The sequence below is a fragment of the Carassius carassius genome, chromosome 47 (genome assembly GCF_963082965.1).
Source record: "Carassius carassius chromosome 47, fCarCar2.1, whole genome shotgun sequence".
Lineage (NCBI taxonomy): Eukaryota > Metazoa > Chordata > Actinopteri > Cypriniformes > Cyprinidae > Carassius > Carassius carassius.
Window position 1 is genome coordinate 1,530,001 of NC_081801.1, and position 16,515 is coordinate 1,546,515.

Genomic DNA, 16,515 nt, shown 5'->3' on the forward strand with positions numbered 1-16,515 from the left:
ATCAAAATCAGAATGAGATTTATTTTTAATTTGAACATTTTTTTACATTGTATTTATATTATACATAAAGAAATGTTTCTTAATGTTTTAATCTATTTGGGTTTCAGGGACTAAAACACCAAAATATAATAAAAGTTCTTTCTAGAACTTCAAAAGGTCTTCTATGATTTAAAATGTTCTTTTTTTATTTGGAACCCTAATTGTAACCTTAATTCTCTTATGAATAGAATAGAATAGAATAGAATAGAATAGAATAGAATAGAACGTTTGTGTGATGCACCAAACCATCTGGAAGTGTTTGGAGAGGAAGGACTGTACTGAGGTATTAATGCTCTTTACTGTGGAATTGAATTGAATAGTTGTGGACTTCTTCATCACAGATGGAATATTCTGTTATATTTTCTGGTTTTCTCATTCTCAGGGATATCTGGTACGTGTCAAAGAGATTCACTGAGTTTACTGGGGTCAGAGAAAGCGAGTGTGTGTTTATTTTTCAGATGTGAGGAGATCTTCTGTGTTTGAGAGATCCTGTGAACATTCTTCAATGATGCACATATGTGTGTGTGAAGTGTCAGTGTCCTGTAAGGTCTGCGTGCAGAGGTCTCTTCTTCTTCATTATTCTTCGACTCTGTCCTGTTAATGTCCACATGTCTTCCTGTGGAGGTCAACAGTGTGAATGCAGTTAAACTGGGCTCTCTGTGCCAGCCTGATTTATGGCTCTCCTGTGTTTCTGCAGGGCACATGAACACCTGACATCTGCAACGCTTTCACTTTTTCAATTACAGCTATTCAGTTAAAACCAAAAATACCCAACTAATTTAGATCTGAAGTAGACTGAAATTTTAGGCTAATTAAAAGATTTTACATTTGATTTTGTTTGATTGGTCTATAGATAGATAGATAGATAGATAGATAGAATAATAACAATAATCATGATTATATTATTATTATTATTCATAATTTTAATTATATAATATGTGTTTAAATTATTTTATTTATTATTTTTATTAAATAATTAATCATTTTTATTATTGTTAATTTAACAATTTATTAATTTATTATCCTATTTTTTATTTACTATTTACAGTACCTGTATATACAATTAAAATACTTTAATTACTTTTAATTTGGTACATTTTTATTTAGTTTAAAATAAATTTATAATTTATATTGATTTAGATATTTTTTTAGAATAGTAACTTTTGTACTTAATTTATTATATATATATATAAAGTATAAATGTAATGTATAAAGTCTTAAATGTATAAAGTCTTTCTCTCGAGAGAAGAGAGAATTAAAATATGACTCTGTTTCTTCTCTCTATAGTTCCCTTCTGCATTGAGTGAATGAAGCTGTCCGTCAGAAGGAACCACATACATCACGCTCTTCTGTCTTTCTCCAGACCACTCGACTGACCCACAGTAACTCTGATCTCGTTCCCCGAAACTCACGTTTGATTCCTGACTGGTGGAATCCACTTCTGCAGCCAAACAGCTGAACTCTGCCCAGATGGAGGACCCATACAGAGACAGGACGTCTCTGGTCAAAGGCGCTCGTGACATCGCCAAGGAGGCGAAACGCCACGCCGCCAAGAAGGTCAGCAAAGTGGTGGACCGTGCTTCGAACGAATACAGCAGCCGCAGCTACAACCGCTTTGAAAATGACGAAAACGAGGGCGCTGATGAAGACTATTATCAGGACGGCCAGGCTCAGCAAGAGGATGACGAGGGATCCAGCGATGCCACAGAGGGCCACGACGACGAGGACGAAATATACGAGGGCGAGTACCAGGGCGTTCCTGCAGGGGGCGGGGCTACGGATGGGCGTGGCCAGGTGACGATTGGCCAGCTGTTGACGGATGGAATGAAGGACAAGCGTGAGCTGGAGAAAGAGAGAGAGGCGGATGAAGAGGAGCTGGCGCAGCAGTACGAGCTCATCATCCAGGAGTGTGGACACGGACGCTTCCAGTGGCAGCTGTTCTTCGTGTTGGGCCTGGCTCTCATGTCTGACGGGGTAGAGGTGTTCGTGGTGGGGTTTGTGCTGCCCAGTGCTGAGACGGACATGTGTGTGCCCAACTCTGGAGCCGGATGGCTGGGTGAGTGATGAAAGAATAGCACAAACAAACAAACACCACCGAAGGGTCTGCTCTGAAAATACTACTTTCATGAAATTGGCCAGTTAGTTTGGAAGTAGTTTGAAAAAGAAGCCAAAGCATCAAGCACGAGAAAACACACTGCATTATGATCTGGTTAAAGGTTGTCAGTCCAATCAAACAGTATTTTTTATTGTCAATATTTAGAATAAATAATTTTAACATATATATATATATATATTATGCGTCCAGTCAAACTACAGTATTTGCTGAAATTTCTAGCCAGAAATTATAGGCAAAAATGGGATTAAAAAAAAAGTTCCCGCAAAAATATTCAGCAGCACAACTGTGTCCAACATTGATAATAATCAGAAATGTTTCTTGATCAGTATATTAGAATGATTTCTGAAGAATCAAGTGACACTGAAGACTGGAGGAATGATGCTGAAATTTTAGTTTTAAATCACATAAATAAATTTCATTTTAAAATATATTCAAATAGAAAAAAACCAATTGAAATTGTAATAATATTTAAAAAAAATTAAATTACTTTCTTTTTCAAATAAATGCAGCCTTGGTGAGCAGAAGAAAATTTACCAGCCCCAAACTTTTGAACTGTAGTGTAGATTCTAAATGTGACCAATGTAATTTATCTCACTATTTACATATGAAAGCACACATGAAGTATACTGTACAGTGTTAGAATAGAATCAGCTGAAGGTACTGAAAGCACCTCTGCTGTCTTAAACTGCAGGCTGTGGGATGGATTCTGGAGCTGAGCCTATATTAATCATCCCTGTCTTTGTACCCACACATTTCTGTCTGTACTCACACGCTATAAAGACGACAAGCTGCTTTTTTCCACCCTTTGATGTAATGGAGGTTTTTTCCCTTGTGTGTGTGTGTGAGGGCTTGTATTTGGTGTGTAATGTGGGTGGTTGGGTGGCGTTTGCCAGCGCTACCGTCCTGTGTCGTGCTTGTTTGATGGTTCGTGTGTGTGTGTGTGTGTGTGTGTGTGTGTGTGTGTGTGTGGGTAGAGACTGCCGTTTTATTGTTTAATGATCTCTCTGGGTCTGGATGAGTTTAATGTTTTGGCAGCAGGTAGTGCAGCACATTTGTGGGCTGGGCAGATTTGAGCTTATTTAAGAGGAACTGGAGTGTATGTGTGTGTGTATGTGTGATTTAGTTTTTGCTTCAAGGTACATTTTAATAGTAACATTTGATTTTACTAATCAGAAAGCATATCTTATTAACTGAATTCATGAAACATACAATTTATGAAATATTTTTAAATATCGTTTTAGGGCCTAGTAAAAATCATTTAATTTTATCTCCATTTCTTTTTTTTTTTTACAAATCAGGTTTTCTAGATTCAATTATGGTTTAATTACATTTTAATATCCAAGAGTGTCTAATCAATTGAATTGGTAAAACTTTAACAGTGTAATAATTTATTAAAATTTGTAATATAATGGTGCCCTTTGATTTATTTTAATTTCTTTTCTGGATTAATGATTTAATACAAATATATTACCAGGTGTAATAACATGAAAGCATAAGATATTATTCAATCATTATTTTCAAATATAATAAAATTGAAACTTTAACAAATTAAAACATAGACAAAAATATTATTATTAATTCCTTTGAGAAGTAAATTCTTCTGTACAATGTTAATATATTTCTGCCACAATTACTTAGAATGAAACCAAACTTCTTATTTTGACGATTTTCCATGACGATGTTTGCGTTTCTGTGTATATGTGATATGGCAATAGTTTTTATCAACTTCATTGCATCAGCAGCAGCTGCTGTCATTCATTATATAGTGATTGGCTGTAATTGTGTTGCATCTTGCAGCATTTTATCATTTTAGCGAGCACAGAAAAATGACTTCTCTCTGAAAACCTGTTGCGTCATGTCTGAAGGTTTTGGTTAGACGGAGTTCATTTCTTGATTTCATCAAATGCTATAATGCATTTGCATGTTCATTTGCATCATGCATTTGAAGACATGCATGTTTTATCATTCACAAACAGGCTCTGTTTTAATTCTCACAGAGCTCCCTAACTAGACAGCATCTTGTAAACAGGAAAATGATGCTGACTCCTAAGATTCCCCTTTGATGCCAAAACAAGCTAGTCAAATTCTAAAGCAACATACTTTTATTTTTGTAACGAATTCCAGTGAAAAACATTTGAGTTGAGTGAAGTAACTACACACACGTTTTGTGATAAACTAGAAAGGACAGATTCAAATAAGTGTGCAGTTTCTGTATTTAGTTTGCCGTGTCTGGAGGTTAGTTTGAGTTAGTATGCAGCGTGTGTTAGCAGCTCACTAGCTTCAGCAGCAGGTAATGAACAGCGAGGCTCAGAAACGACTCCTCACAGACACAGAGAGGCGATATTCATTTGTCCGCCTGCCGCAAAGCTTCCATTATATCTTATCTTTCTTCCTCCATTCTCCTCTTCTTCAGTAAAGCTGCTTTATTTACCCTCTCTCTCTCTGTAATCATGTGCTCTCTTCCTCCTCCTGTCCTCTTTGTGCCCTTCGCACAGAACGTCTCTGTCCTCGTAATGACGCTGGAATGATAACAGTTGAGAAACACACACACACACACACACACACACATGCACATTAGCAACAGAAACTTAACACAATCATGTAAAATGCACACTGTAGGCCTGCGGTTGGATCAATAACTCTGATCGATCAATCAGACGGCAGTCGGGGCGGATGGAGATATTCTGTAGTCCTGGATAAAGAGAGTTGTCAATCACAGATGCCTTCAAATGAACATGTTACATAATCTGTCCGTGAAACACACATGAGGTGAAGAGATCATGCAGACTTTTATTAACCCTCTGTGCTGTTTGTGTGGTGTTAAAACATTACCGATTTAAAAAAAATATATATATATTTATTTCAATTAAATTAATGAACTATAGTTTAGTTTGATAATGTTTTTTTTCATATCAAATTTTGTATTTTGTATTGATTTTATAGTACTAAATTATATTTATAATCCATTTATTATTTGTTTAACACTTTTTGAGTCTGAAAATGAAATTTGTTTAGAAACTGAATTTAAATCTTTAATGGCTTTGGACCAAAGTATGGTCTGAAGTATGGTCTCTTTTTAAAGAAAACACTTGGCACATCCTTCAAGAAAATAAACCATGATTTTATTATAGTTAATGTGTAGTAACCATGTTATTTTGGCATATCAATTACTATTTAATTGCAAATAGCATGGTTAAACAATGGTTTAACTATGTTTTTTTTTTTTTTTCATTTTTTTTTTTTTTATAAAACCATGGTTAATTTTCGTAAGGGATTATTGCTGAAGTGAAATTAAATTTGTAGAAGTTTATTATCATAAACAAATAATACATAAATAAATAAATAAATGTTATATATTTTCCAGACCATGTTTTGCTCTAAAACTGCAATAAAACCAATGCCATTAATCTAAACAAGCTGTGTTCCAAATTTGAGGTTGACATCACAAATAAATTCAGTCAGATTTTGTTTGGGTGCAGTAGCAAACATTTCCACTAGATGAAGTTCATTACCTGTTCATTTCAAATGCATTGACTCTGAACAATGCAAGTGTCTTTTTTTCCGCAGGACCAACTGTTTTGAACCATGTTAATGTGTGTGTGTGTGTGTGTGTGTGTGTGTGTGTGTGTTCACATAACCGGTGCCAAAATCTTGGTTACCCACCAGGTTTCGTACCATTCCAATAAAGTAAAAAAAAAAAAAAAAGTAACATTTTTCTATCAGAAATAACAGAAGAGCCCCGAGGGTTAAGACATCATTTTTTGAAATAGTATGCATACAGAAAGAACGACTGAGAGAGAGAAGGATGCAGCACATGTGATGAGGGTGATTCAGTGGGTCATTAACTGGTGTGTTGGATAGATAGAGAGGATGGAGTGATGGAGAGATGAGCAGAATGAACTCTGAGAGGTGAAACGCTCTTTTGCTGAAAAGACCCCTGAGAGGCGTCCGTAATAAGCCCGACACTTTCTGATTTCATGCTTTACTGCTCTCTCTCTCTCTCTCATACTGCAGTATCAGCAACATCAGATGTTGTACTCATCAAGCTGATGTGTGTGTGTGTGTGTGTGTGTGTGTATACAGTATATATATATATATATTATATATATATATTAAATTCAAGAAATTAAAACTTTCATTCAGCAAGAATGCATTAAATTCATCAAAAGTGACAGTAAAGATATTTATAATGCTAGAAGATTTCTATTTCAACTAAAACTATTCTTTTGGACTTTCTATTCGTCAAAGAATCATGAAAAATAAAGGTTTCCACAAAAATATTCAGCAGCACAGCTGTTTTCAGCAAAACAGTTATAATAGAATAATGATCATAAGGTTACAAATTATTTGTTTCAAATAAATGCTGTTCTTTTGAACTTTCTATTCAGTAAAAGAATCATGAAAAATAAAATCTATCAAGGTTTCCACAAAACATATGAAGCAACACAACTGTTTTAAACATTGATAATAATCAGAAATGTTTCTTGAGCAGCAAATCATCATATTTTCAAGATTTCTGAAGATCATGTGACACTGAAGACTGGAGGAATCATGCTGAAAATACAGCTGTGCATCACAGAAATAAATTACATTTTAACTGATATTCACAAAGAAATCCACTATTTTAAATTGTAATAATATTTCACATTATATATATAGCGTTGACCTACAGATCAGACCTGAAAAACAAATATGTGCATGTGTAATCATGCTTGATTAGTCTTTATCTGTCCAGAGCTTCTGTAATTAAAACATACAGGATGTCCGTCCCGCCCACACTCGTCCTGTCCTGCACTCTGATTGGTCGAGCCAATCAGACCATATTTAGCTATGAATCTTACCCATTGAACACATGTTGACCTTATCATGAGTATTTGACAGTACATGACTCGTTTTCCAGTCCCTGTTTTCCATATTCCCGTGTCTGGAGTTGTCCGTCTTGCTCCGGCTGTCGCTCGCGTATGTTTCCGCAGGGATTTTCTGACAGGATCAGGGGAATTACAGACGATTCTCCGAGAGCGAGAACCAGAGAAAAGGAAAGCTCATTACTCTCACTGAATGCTGGGAAATTAATAACAAGAGCTTTGACATGAAGATTCAATTCACTAGCACAATCACACATGAGAGGAAAGATTACGCAGCGAAACAGGGGAAGACGGCACAGCTGTACAACCAAGAGAAAATATGAAGGAAAAATAGATTTTGAGTGATTTCTGCACCATTTAGGAACATGCTGTGTATGATATTACAAAAAAAGCATATTTAATAAGCTAAAGCCGCATGTTTTTGCATTTGTGACTCTGGAGCACAAAAGCAGTCTGAAGTCTCTGGGATATATTTGTAGCAATAGTCAAAAGACCATTGTATGGGTCAAAATTATAATAAAAAAAATGAATGCCAAAAATCCTTAGGATATTAAGTAAAGATGAGTTCCTTGAAGAAACTTGGTAAATTTCCTTCTGTAAATATATCTTAATTTTTGATTAGTAATATACATTGCTAAGAATTCATTTGGACAACTTTAAAGATGATTTTCTCAATATTTAGATTTTAAAATAGTTGTATCTCTGCCAAATACTGTCAGATCCTAACAAACCATGCATCAATTGACACCTAAGACTGGTTTTGTGGTCCAGGGTCATATATATGTTTGGTTCTTAAAAACCCGTCTCACGGTTTGATCAGCTCAAACGGGTTCATGTTTTCAGCCACAATAAGGGTCAATTTTATGAAAATAAGATTTATATATAAAAAAAAAACTCTGAAAGCTGTATAAATCATCTTTCCATTGATGGATGGTTTGTTAGGAGGACAATATTTGTCTGAGATACAACTATTTGAAAATCGAAAATCTGAGGGAGCAAAAAAAAAATTCTAAATATTGAGAAAATCATCTTTAAAGTTGTTCAAATGAAGTTCTCAGAAAAGCATATTACTAATCAAAAAATAAGTTTTGATATGTATATGGTAGGAAATATACAAAATATCTGCATGGAACAGGATCTTTACTTAATGTCCTAATGATTTTGGGCATAAAAGATAAATCTTAGATAAGATAAAAGATAAAGATAAAATAGATAAGATAAAAAAATTTTGGCTATTGCTACAAACCTAATAAAAATATATGAATAGAATTGCATTTTAATCAAAGAGAGAATTCAAAGTCAGGCCAGAGAAATATCTTCTAAATTGATAAATATGTATTTATAATATTAATTTATTATTGTATTGTGTGTGTTCTTGTTTTTGTGTCATATCAGGACACAACTCCGTATAATGACATGGGTATGACACAGGTATTACAAGGAGAGGGTGACTTATGAGGACATAACCCATGTCCCCATTTTTCAAAACGCTTATAAATCATACAGAATGAGTTTTTTGGAGAAAGTAAAAATGCACAAAGTTTCCTGTGAGGGTTAGGGTTAGGTGTAGGGTTGGTGTAGGGCCATAGAATATACAGTTTGTACAGTATAAAAACCATTATGCCTATGGGATGAGCCTATGTGCCTGTGTGTGTGTGTGTGTGTGTGTGTGTGTGTGTGTGTGTGTGTGTGTGTGTGTGACTGTAATACTGTGGATGAGTGTGTCTGAAAGCAGCTCTTTTGCTGATGGTGGTGTAAAGGTCTGTGCTGGCGTTAGCGAGTCGCAGTATTCAGTTCTGTCAGACAGTAATAGATAAGCGGGGTTCCCGTCCCATCCGTCTGCACAGAAAGATAACACACACTCACAGAGAGAACGGCTCATGAAGACAACCAAACACACAGAAAGTGATGAGGTTTAGGGTTTCCACTGGTTGAGCTGGGCTTCACTTACATACCAGCACATAAATCAGGGATTTATTACCATATCTTGAGTGAGCGGACAGGACTGGATTTATTACGTTTATTACGACTGGATTTATGTGTGTGTGCATGTGTGTTTTCTGGCCTGAATTAGTGTAGATACATCTAACTCACAAAAGGAACAATGAAATACACCTATTATTATTTCTGTTGAAGGATTGCTCATCTTGAGTAACTGTGTAGGTCATCAGGATTTAAACAAAATAACCTTGATTAGATCATAGATTATGAGCAAATGAGTTCAATCTTTTAGCTAAGCTTTCCTCTTAAAGGGACAGTTTACCTGAAAATAAAAGTTGAGTCATCATTTTCTCACCCTTATGTCGTTCAAAACCAGTATGACTTTCTTTTTTCTGCCAAACACAAAAGAGAGACACTACATAAAATATATATATATATATATATATATATATATATATATATATAAATATATATATATATACAGTACAGACCAAAAGTTTGGAAACATTACTATTTTTAATGTTTTTGAAAGAAGTTTCTTCTGCTCATCAAGCCTGCATTTATTTGATCAAAAATACAGAAAAAAATGTAATATTGTGATATATTATTACAATTTAAAATAATTGTTTTTAAATTTATTATACTTTAAATTATCATTTATTTCTGTGATGCAAACTGAATTTTTAGGATCATTATCACTTGAAATCATTCTAATATGATGATTCATTATCAAAGTTGGAAACAGTTCTGCTGCTTAATATTTTTTCAGAACATGTGATACTTTTTTAGGATACTTTGATGAATAAAAAGTAAAAAAATATATATATATTTTGTAATAACAATATACACTACTGGTCAGTAATTTGGGGTCAGTAAAACAATTTTTTCTTTCTTTTTTTTATAAAATCAATACTTTTATTCAGCAAGGATGTGTTAAATTGATAGAAAGTGATAGTAAAGAAAATATATTATTAGAATATATATTATTAGATTTTTCTTTTATTTTGAATAAATGCAGTTCTATTTAACCTTTTATTCATCAAATATATTAGACAGCAGAAATGTTTCGAACACTCATAATAAATCAGAATATTAGAATGATAGAAATTATTTTTTTTAAGTATATTCAAATAGAAAACTATTATTTTAAGTTGTAATAATATTTCACAATATTACTGTTTTACAATATTACTTTTACAATATTACTGCTTGATAAGCAGAAGAAACTTCTTTCAAAAACATTAAAAATAGTAATGTTTCCAAACTTTTGGTCTGTACAGTATATATATATATATATATATATATATATATATATATATATATATATTTTTTTTTTTTTACAACTTCATCAAAAACAATTGTGATTGTATTATTATTATATTTTTGTCTTTATGCTTAAAAATGCATATTGATTTAATTGTGTTGCTCTTTTTGTAATTATTCATGAAACATACTTACAGTTTTTGTGCGAAAATGTTTGCAACGTAACATTTTTTGTGGGCATTTTGACCCCACAATTAGATTTTTTTAGATAATGATAATGTTCTTCAGAAAAACGTGTTATTTTTCGGTGAACTATTGGTGGACTGTGGTTTGGGATGATGGAAACAGATCAATGAAACTAACAGCAGTGTGTTATTTATGTCACAGGCCGTTATTGACCAGCTGCACTGAGACCAGCTCTGCTTTCCATTACGATCAATACTGATCAATAAATTACAGTCACTATACGACTGCACAGAAAATGAGATCTCTTGAAATCACAATTGTTTCTCCTAATCAGCTGAGGTTAAATGCAGATTGTGATAAAGTTTAGTTCAATATTGATAAGGAAGGAACTTGCGCTGGGACTCTCGTTTATTCACGTTTCTTTAGCAATAAATAAAAGGTGCGCACTAAGCGCATTCACCATGCACATGCACAGCAACAACAAACACTAACTCAGAATTCTCTTTGGTGAATTTTCTCCGCTCCCAGCAGCACACAATGAGGTCCCAGCTCGTCTCTCTCTCTCTCTCTCTCTCTCTCTCTCTCTCTCTCTCTCTCTCTCTCTCTCTCTCTCTGTCGCGCTCCGGCTTATATCCGGTCTCTCCACGGCAATTACTGAAATCAGACACATGTGTTCATCATTTGCACTTGACCTACTTATGCTCCGCTCTGCTCCGTCCTCTCCCGCTACAGACTCCACAAAACCACGCCCCCCTCGCCACATACCCCCACCGCCCGACTCAGGCCGGGGAGCCATCCGGTCTGCAGCCCCCCCCCCCCTCCTCCTGGAGAGAAAGTCAGCCACAGCCATCTGTACACCCGGCCTGTGGATCACCTGAAATTTAAAAGGTTGTAAAGCTAGATACCACCGGGTGATCCGCGCATTGGTATCTTTCATGCGGTGGAGCCACTGCAGGGGAGCGTGGTCCGAACAGAGGGTGAACTCCCGCCCCAGGAGGTAACACCATCTTTTTCTATGGTGCTGTACATCGTCTCTCTCTTAGAGAGCTTGCGACTGATGTACAGCACCGGCCGCTCTTCCCCCTCCACCTCCTGGGACAGGACAGCGCCCAACCCCCTGTCCGACGCGTCCGTCTGTAGGATAAAGGGGAGAGCGGAGCATTTAAGAGCGGACCGCCACACAGAGCAGCCTTTATCTGAGTGAAAGCCTGCTGACACTGCTCCGTCCACTGGACCCTATCTGGTGCTTCCTTTTTAGTTAAATTAGTCAGCGGGCTGGCAGTGTCCGAAAAATTAGGTACAAACCTTCTATAATAACTTGCCAGCCCCAGGAACTGTCTAACCTCCTTTTTGGTCTTGGGTCTTGGACAAAACTGCTGCCGTCTTGTCAATTTGGGGATGCACCTGTCCATGACCCAAGTGGAAACCCAGATATCTTACTTCCACCCGCCCAATTGCACACTTTTTCGGATTGGCCATGAGCCCGGCTCTTCTCAACGTCTTCAGGACAGCTCGCAAATGCTGCATATGTCGCTGCCAATCACCACTATAAATGATGATATCATCCAGGTATGCAGCGGCATATGCAGCATGCGGCTGGAAAATTCTGTCCATCAGATGCTGAAAGGTGGCCGGAGCCCGAACAATCCGAACGGAAGAGTAACAAATTGGTGTAATCCGAACGGCGTTGTGAAAGCTGTTTTTTCTTTGGTCATGGGAGACAAGGGGATCTGCCAATAACCCTTAGTTAAGTCCAGTGTCGAATAAAAACGAGCAGTGCCTAGTCGATCAAGCAATTCGTTCACCCTGGGCATTGGATATGCGTCGAATTTCGACACAGCATTCACCTTTCTGTAATCCACACAGAACCGTACTGAGCCGTCAGTTTTAGGAACTAAAACTATCGGGCTTGCCCAGTCACTGTTGGACCCCTCTATTACTCCCATTTCTAGCATCGCTTCTAATTCACTTTGAACCACTTTTTTCTTATGTTCTGGTAATCTATATGGCCGGCTGTGAACCACCACGCCCGACTCAGTCTCAACATGGTGCTGAATGAGATTCGTTCGACTAGGCAGGGGCGAAGACACATCAGCAAAATTTGCTTGTATTGATTTTATATCAGTGAGCTGTGAGGGTGAGAGGTGGTCTCCTCCAGGGGCAAGAAGAGCGAGAGATTGGGACTTTGAACTCACTTCTGGACCGAGATCCTCCTCCCCACTCACTACCGTCGCCAGCATGACTGATTCTGCCTCAGACCATTTTTTTAGCAGGTTGAGGTGATATATTTGATGTGCTCCGCCCCTATCCGTTCGAGCTACCTCATAGTTGAGATCACCAACTTGCCGTGTGACCTCGAAGGGTCCTTGCCACTTAATAAAAAGTAATAAAAGCACTTTATCTCCCGGTGCGAATTGACGTAGCCTAGCCCCCCTGTTGTACAACCGACTCTGTTTGTCTTGTGCCTGTAACAAATTCTCCATTGAAAGCCGTCCCAAAGTGTGGAGTTTTGTTCTCAGGTCCATGACATATTGAATTTAATTTTTGCTATTAGAAGGTCCGTCCTCCCAAGTCTCTCTAAGGATGACTAACACCCCATGGGGCTGACGTCCATAGAGAAGCTCGAAGGGGGAAAAGCCCGTGGAGGCTTGCGGGACCTCCTGTACAGCGAACAAGAGGGGTTCTAACCACTTATCCCAATTTTTGGCATCCTCATGTATGAACTTACGAATCATGGATTTTAACGTGCGGTTAAACCGTTCGACCAGCCTGTCTGTCTGTGGGTGATAGACACTTGTTCGAATTGATTTAATGCGCAACAACTCGTAAAGCTCGCGAATAGTACGTGACATAAACGCCGTGCCCTGATCGGTGAGGATTTCTTTCGGAATCCCCACCCGGGAGATTAATTGAAACAGTGCGCTCGCCACACTTTTAGCAGAAATAGTGCGGAGAGGCACTGCTTCAGGATATCGCGTTGCATAGTCTACCAGAACTACTGCAAAACGGTGTCCTTGTGTTGACTATTCTAATGGCCCGATGAGGTCCATACCAATTTGTTCGAAGGGGACCTGCATTAATGGTAGGGGGCACAATGGTGCTTTTGGGGTGGCCGGTGGATTCACCAACTGACATTCACGAGAAGACGCGCACCACCTGCGCACATTCTCGTGAATGCCCGGCCAAAAGAACCAGGCCATGAGACGGTTTACTGTAGCCATTTGTCCTAAATGCCCGGCCATTGGATTACAATGAGCTGCCTGGAAAAGCATTTCCCGACGGCTTCTAGGTATCAGTAACTGGATTGTATCTTGCTTTGTCTGGGCGTCTTGGGTCAACCGATACAACTTATCTTTTAAAATTGAAAAATAAGGATAGGAGAGCGGTTTATCAGGATGAAGAAGCTGACCGTCGATAGAACGAACCTGATCAAAGGCATTTTTCAGCGTTTCATCCCGGGACTGTTCCAGGGGAAAATCATCATGCTCGGGGAGGGTGTTTCGCTCCAGAGCACTCGGTTCCCCTGAAACATGCTCCGGAGGTTCCAGTTCAGCTTCTCCCAACTGTGCAACCGCTACTCTACCCTTCTCTCTTTTCCCCCAAGAGGCATCCGAACATAAATATCCCAATAGTTTATTGAATGAGGGCCAATTAGTACCCAAAATTATCGGATGCCGGAGGTGCGGATTAACTGCCACCTCTATTCTATGCTTTTCTCCCCTGAATTGAATATCCACAAGCAAAATAGCATAATTCACCACTTCCCCGTGCACACACCGAACCTTAACCATGCGGCTATTATCCAATGCCCTAGGTTGAATCAGACTAGTTGAATCAGAGAGAGAGAGAGAGAGATGCGGATGGTAAAGGGTCGCTGACCCCTGGGCACGCCACCATCTGGTCCTCCGCCAGCTGGATGGCCTGGTTCAGCAACGTCGGGCGGTGGCACTGGACCCACTGCCAGTCTTCCTTTGCAGCCTGGCCACGAACTGCTCCAGTACCACACGATCGATCACATCCTCGACGTCGCTACTGTCGGCCATCAACCATTTGCGGCAGGAGTCCCGGAGCTGCTGTGCCATCACGAAGGGTCTGCCGGACTCTTCCAGGGTCAGGGTCCTGAACTGCTGGCGATGTTGCTCCGGTGTCCGCCCGACCCGCTGGAGGATGGCACGCTTGAGGTCCTGGTAGACCAGGAGGTTTTGGACTGGCAGTTGGTGGGTGGCTACCTGCGCTTCTCCTGACAGCAGGGGGATAAGCCGCATTGGCCAGTGCCCGAGCCTCTGCCGATTTCTCGAATAAATCCAGGAAGGCCTCCGGATCATCGTGAGGTCCTATCTTGTTGAGCGGCAGAGGAGATGTACTGTCCTTAGATGAGGGGATGGCCCGAACCTCCCGGTCTACCCAGCTCTGGAACAGCTCGCGGTCTTCACGCTGGGCTCGGAGGAGCACCTCGAAGCGTTTATCTCCTCCTTGATCATCAGCAGATGTTGGTGTTGCTCTTGGTGCAGACCGGCGAGTGACTGGATGATGTCCGCAAATGGTGTACCTGGCGGGGACTGTATGGCGGCGGCAATCTTCTTCCTTCCCGGGTTTCGGCATCAGTGTGATGAGGTTCAGTTCAATGTTGATAAGGAAGGAAGAAGACAGGGGTCGGCTTGCGCTGGGACTCTCGTTTATTCACGTTTCTTTAGCAATAAATAAAAGGTGCGCACTAAGCGTGTTCACCGTGCACATGCACAGCAACAACAAACACTAACTCAGAATTCTCTTTGGTGAATTTTCTCCGCTCCCAGCAGCACACAACGAGGTCCCAGCTCGTCTCTCTCTCTCTCTCTCGCTCTGTCGCGCTCCGGCTTATATCCGGTCTCTCCATGCCAATTACTGAAATCAGACACATGTGTTCATCATTTGCACTTGACCTACTTACGCGTCGCTCTACTCCGTCCTCTCTCTCCCCCTACAGACTCCGCAAAACCACGCCCAACTCGGCACACAGATCAAATGGACACTTGCTGTGAGAGATGAGAAAAATACCCAGTTATCTCTCGTGAGATCTCAACAACAATTACTGTACTGTCTCACTTTTGTGTGTTTTTATTTCTCCAAACGATGTGGATGAGAAACATCTGAGACAAAGTCAGTTTTGTCATTGTTAACTAAAACTATTAAAAAGCATCATGATCTAATTGAAACGAGCCTGAAATAAAATAAAATAAAATACAAGTATTAGATGGACAAACTTAAACTTAAAAAACAGGAATAAACTGAAATAAGTAAGTTTAATTACTCAAATTAAAAATAAATTAAAGCTAAATAGCAAAAAAAACAGCACAAAAACAAGCACGTATTAATTAATAAATAACATATGAGTATTAGATGAAAACCTAAAGAAACATAGAAACAATTTTTTTACAAAATCACAACAAAAAAATTAAAATAAAAGTATACAAATAAAAGCTAATTAATATTAATAAATAGGATAAGTCATAAATAATACGAATAAAAAATAAATAGTACTAAAATAACACTGTGAAAAGATGATTCTTAACCAGACAACTGATAATATTTTAGTTGTTTTAATATATTTCTTTTAAAGTTTTTATGTCTTTTAAAACATCAGAGTTTAAAGATTAAATCGTTAAACATGTAAATCAAACAAATTGTCTCATAATTCATCATATAATGATGGGAGACAAACATACCAGTGTTATTTTAGTATTACTGAGATACAATTATAGTTTTTTTTATTAATATTATGAATCCATTTATTTATTTTAGATTTTTTTTTGTTTTTTCATTTTATTTTTGGACAAAGTTTTAGTAATTTTATTGTGTGTCATTTTTTGTTTTGTTTATCTATATATATATATATATATATATATATATATATATATGCGTGTATGTGTGTGTGTGTGCGCGCACGTGTGTGTGTAGTATAATGTGTAATAATGTTAATAATCTTAAACTCTATATATATGCTGTTTCACACTGGTGCTGTGTGTGTGTGTGTGTGTGTGTAGTATAATGTGTAATAATGTTAATAATCTTAAACTCTGTATATGCTGTTTCACACTCGTGCTGTGTGTGTGCGTGTGTGTGTGT

The 16,515-nt window shown here is 38.1% G+C and overlaps 1 protein-coding gene across 1 annotated transcript in view; it reads left to right on the top strand.

Moving 5' to 3' along the window:
* The window catches only part of LOC132130739 (synaptic vesicle glycoprotein 2C-like), a 51,296-nt gene that overhangs the window by 6,091 nt on the left and 28,690 nt on the right, over positions 1 to 16,515 (top strand). The window contains exon 2 of the mRNA XM_059542533.1: positions 1,327 to 2,095. Within this exon, the coding sequence (XP_059398516.1) occupies positions 1,510 to 2,095 (586 nt within the window). The 5' untranslated portion in view covers positions 1,327 to 1,509. The remainder of the gene's footprint in view (positions 1 to 1,326; positions 2,096 to 16,515) is intronic.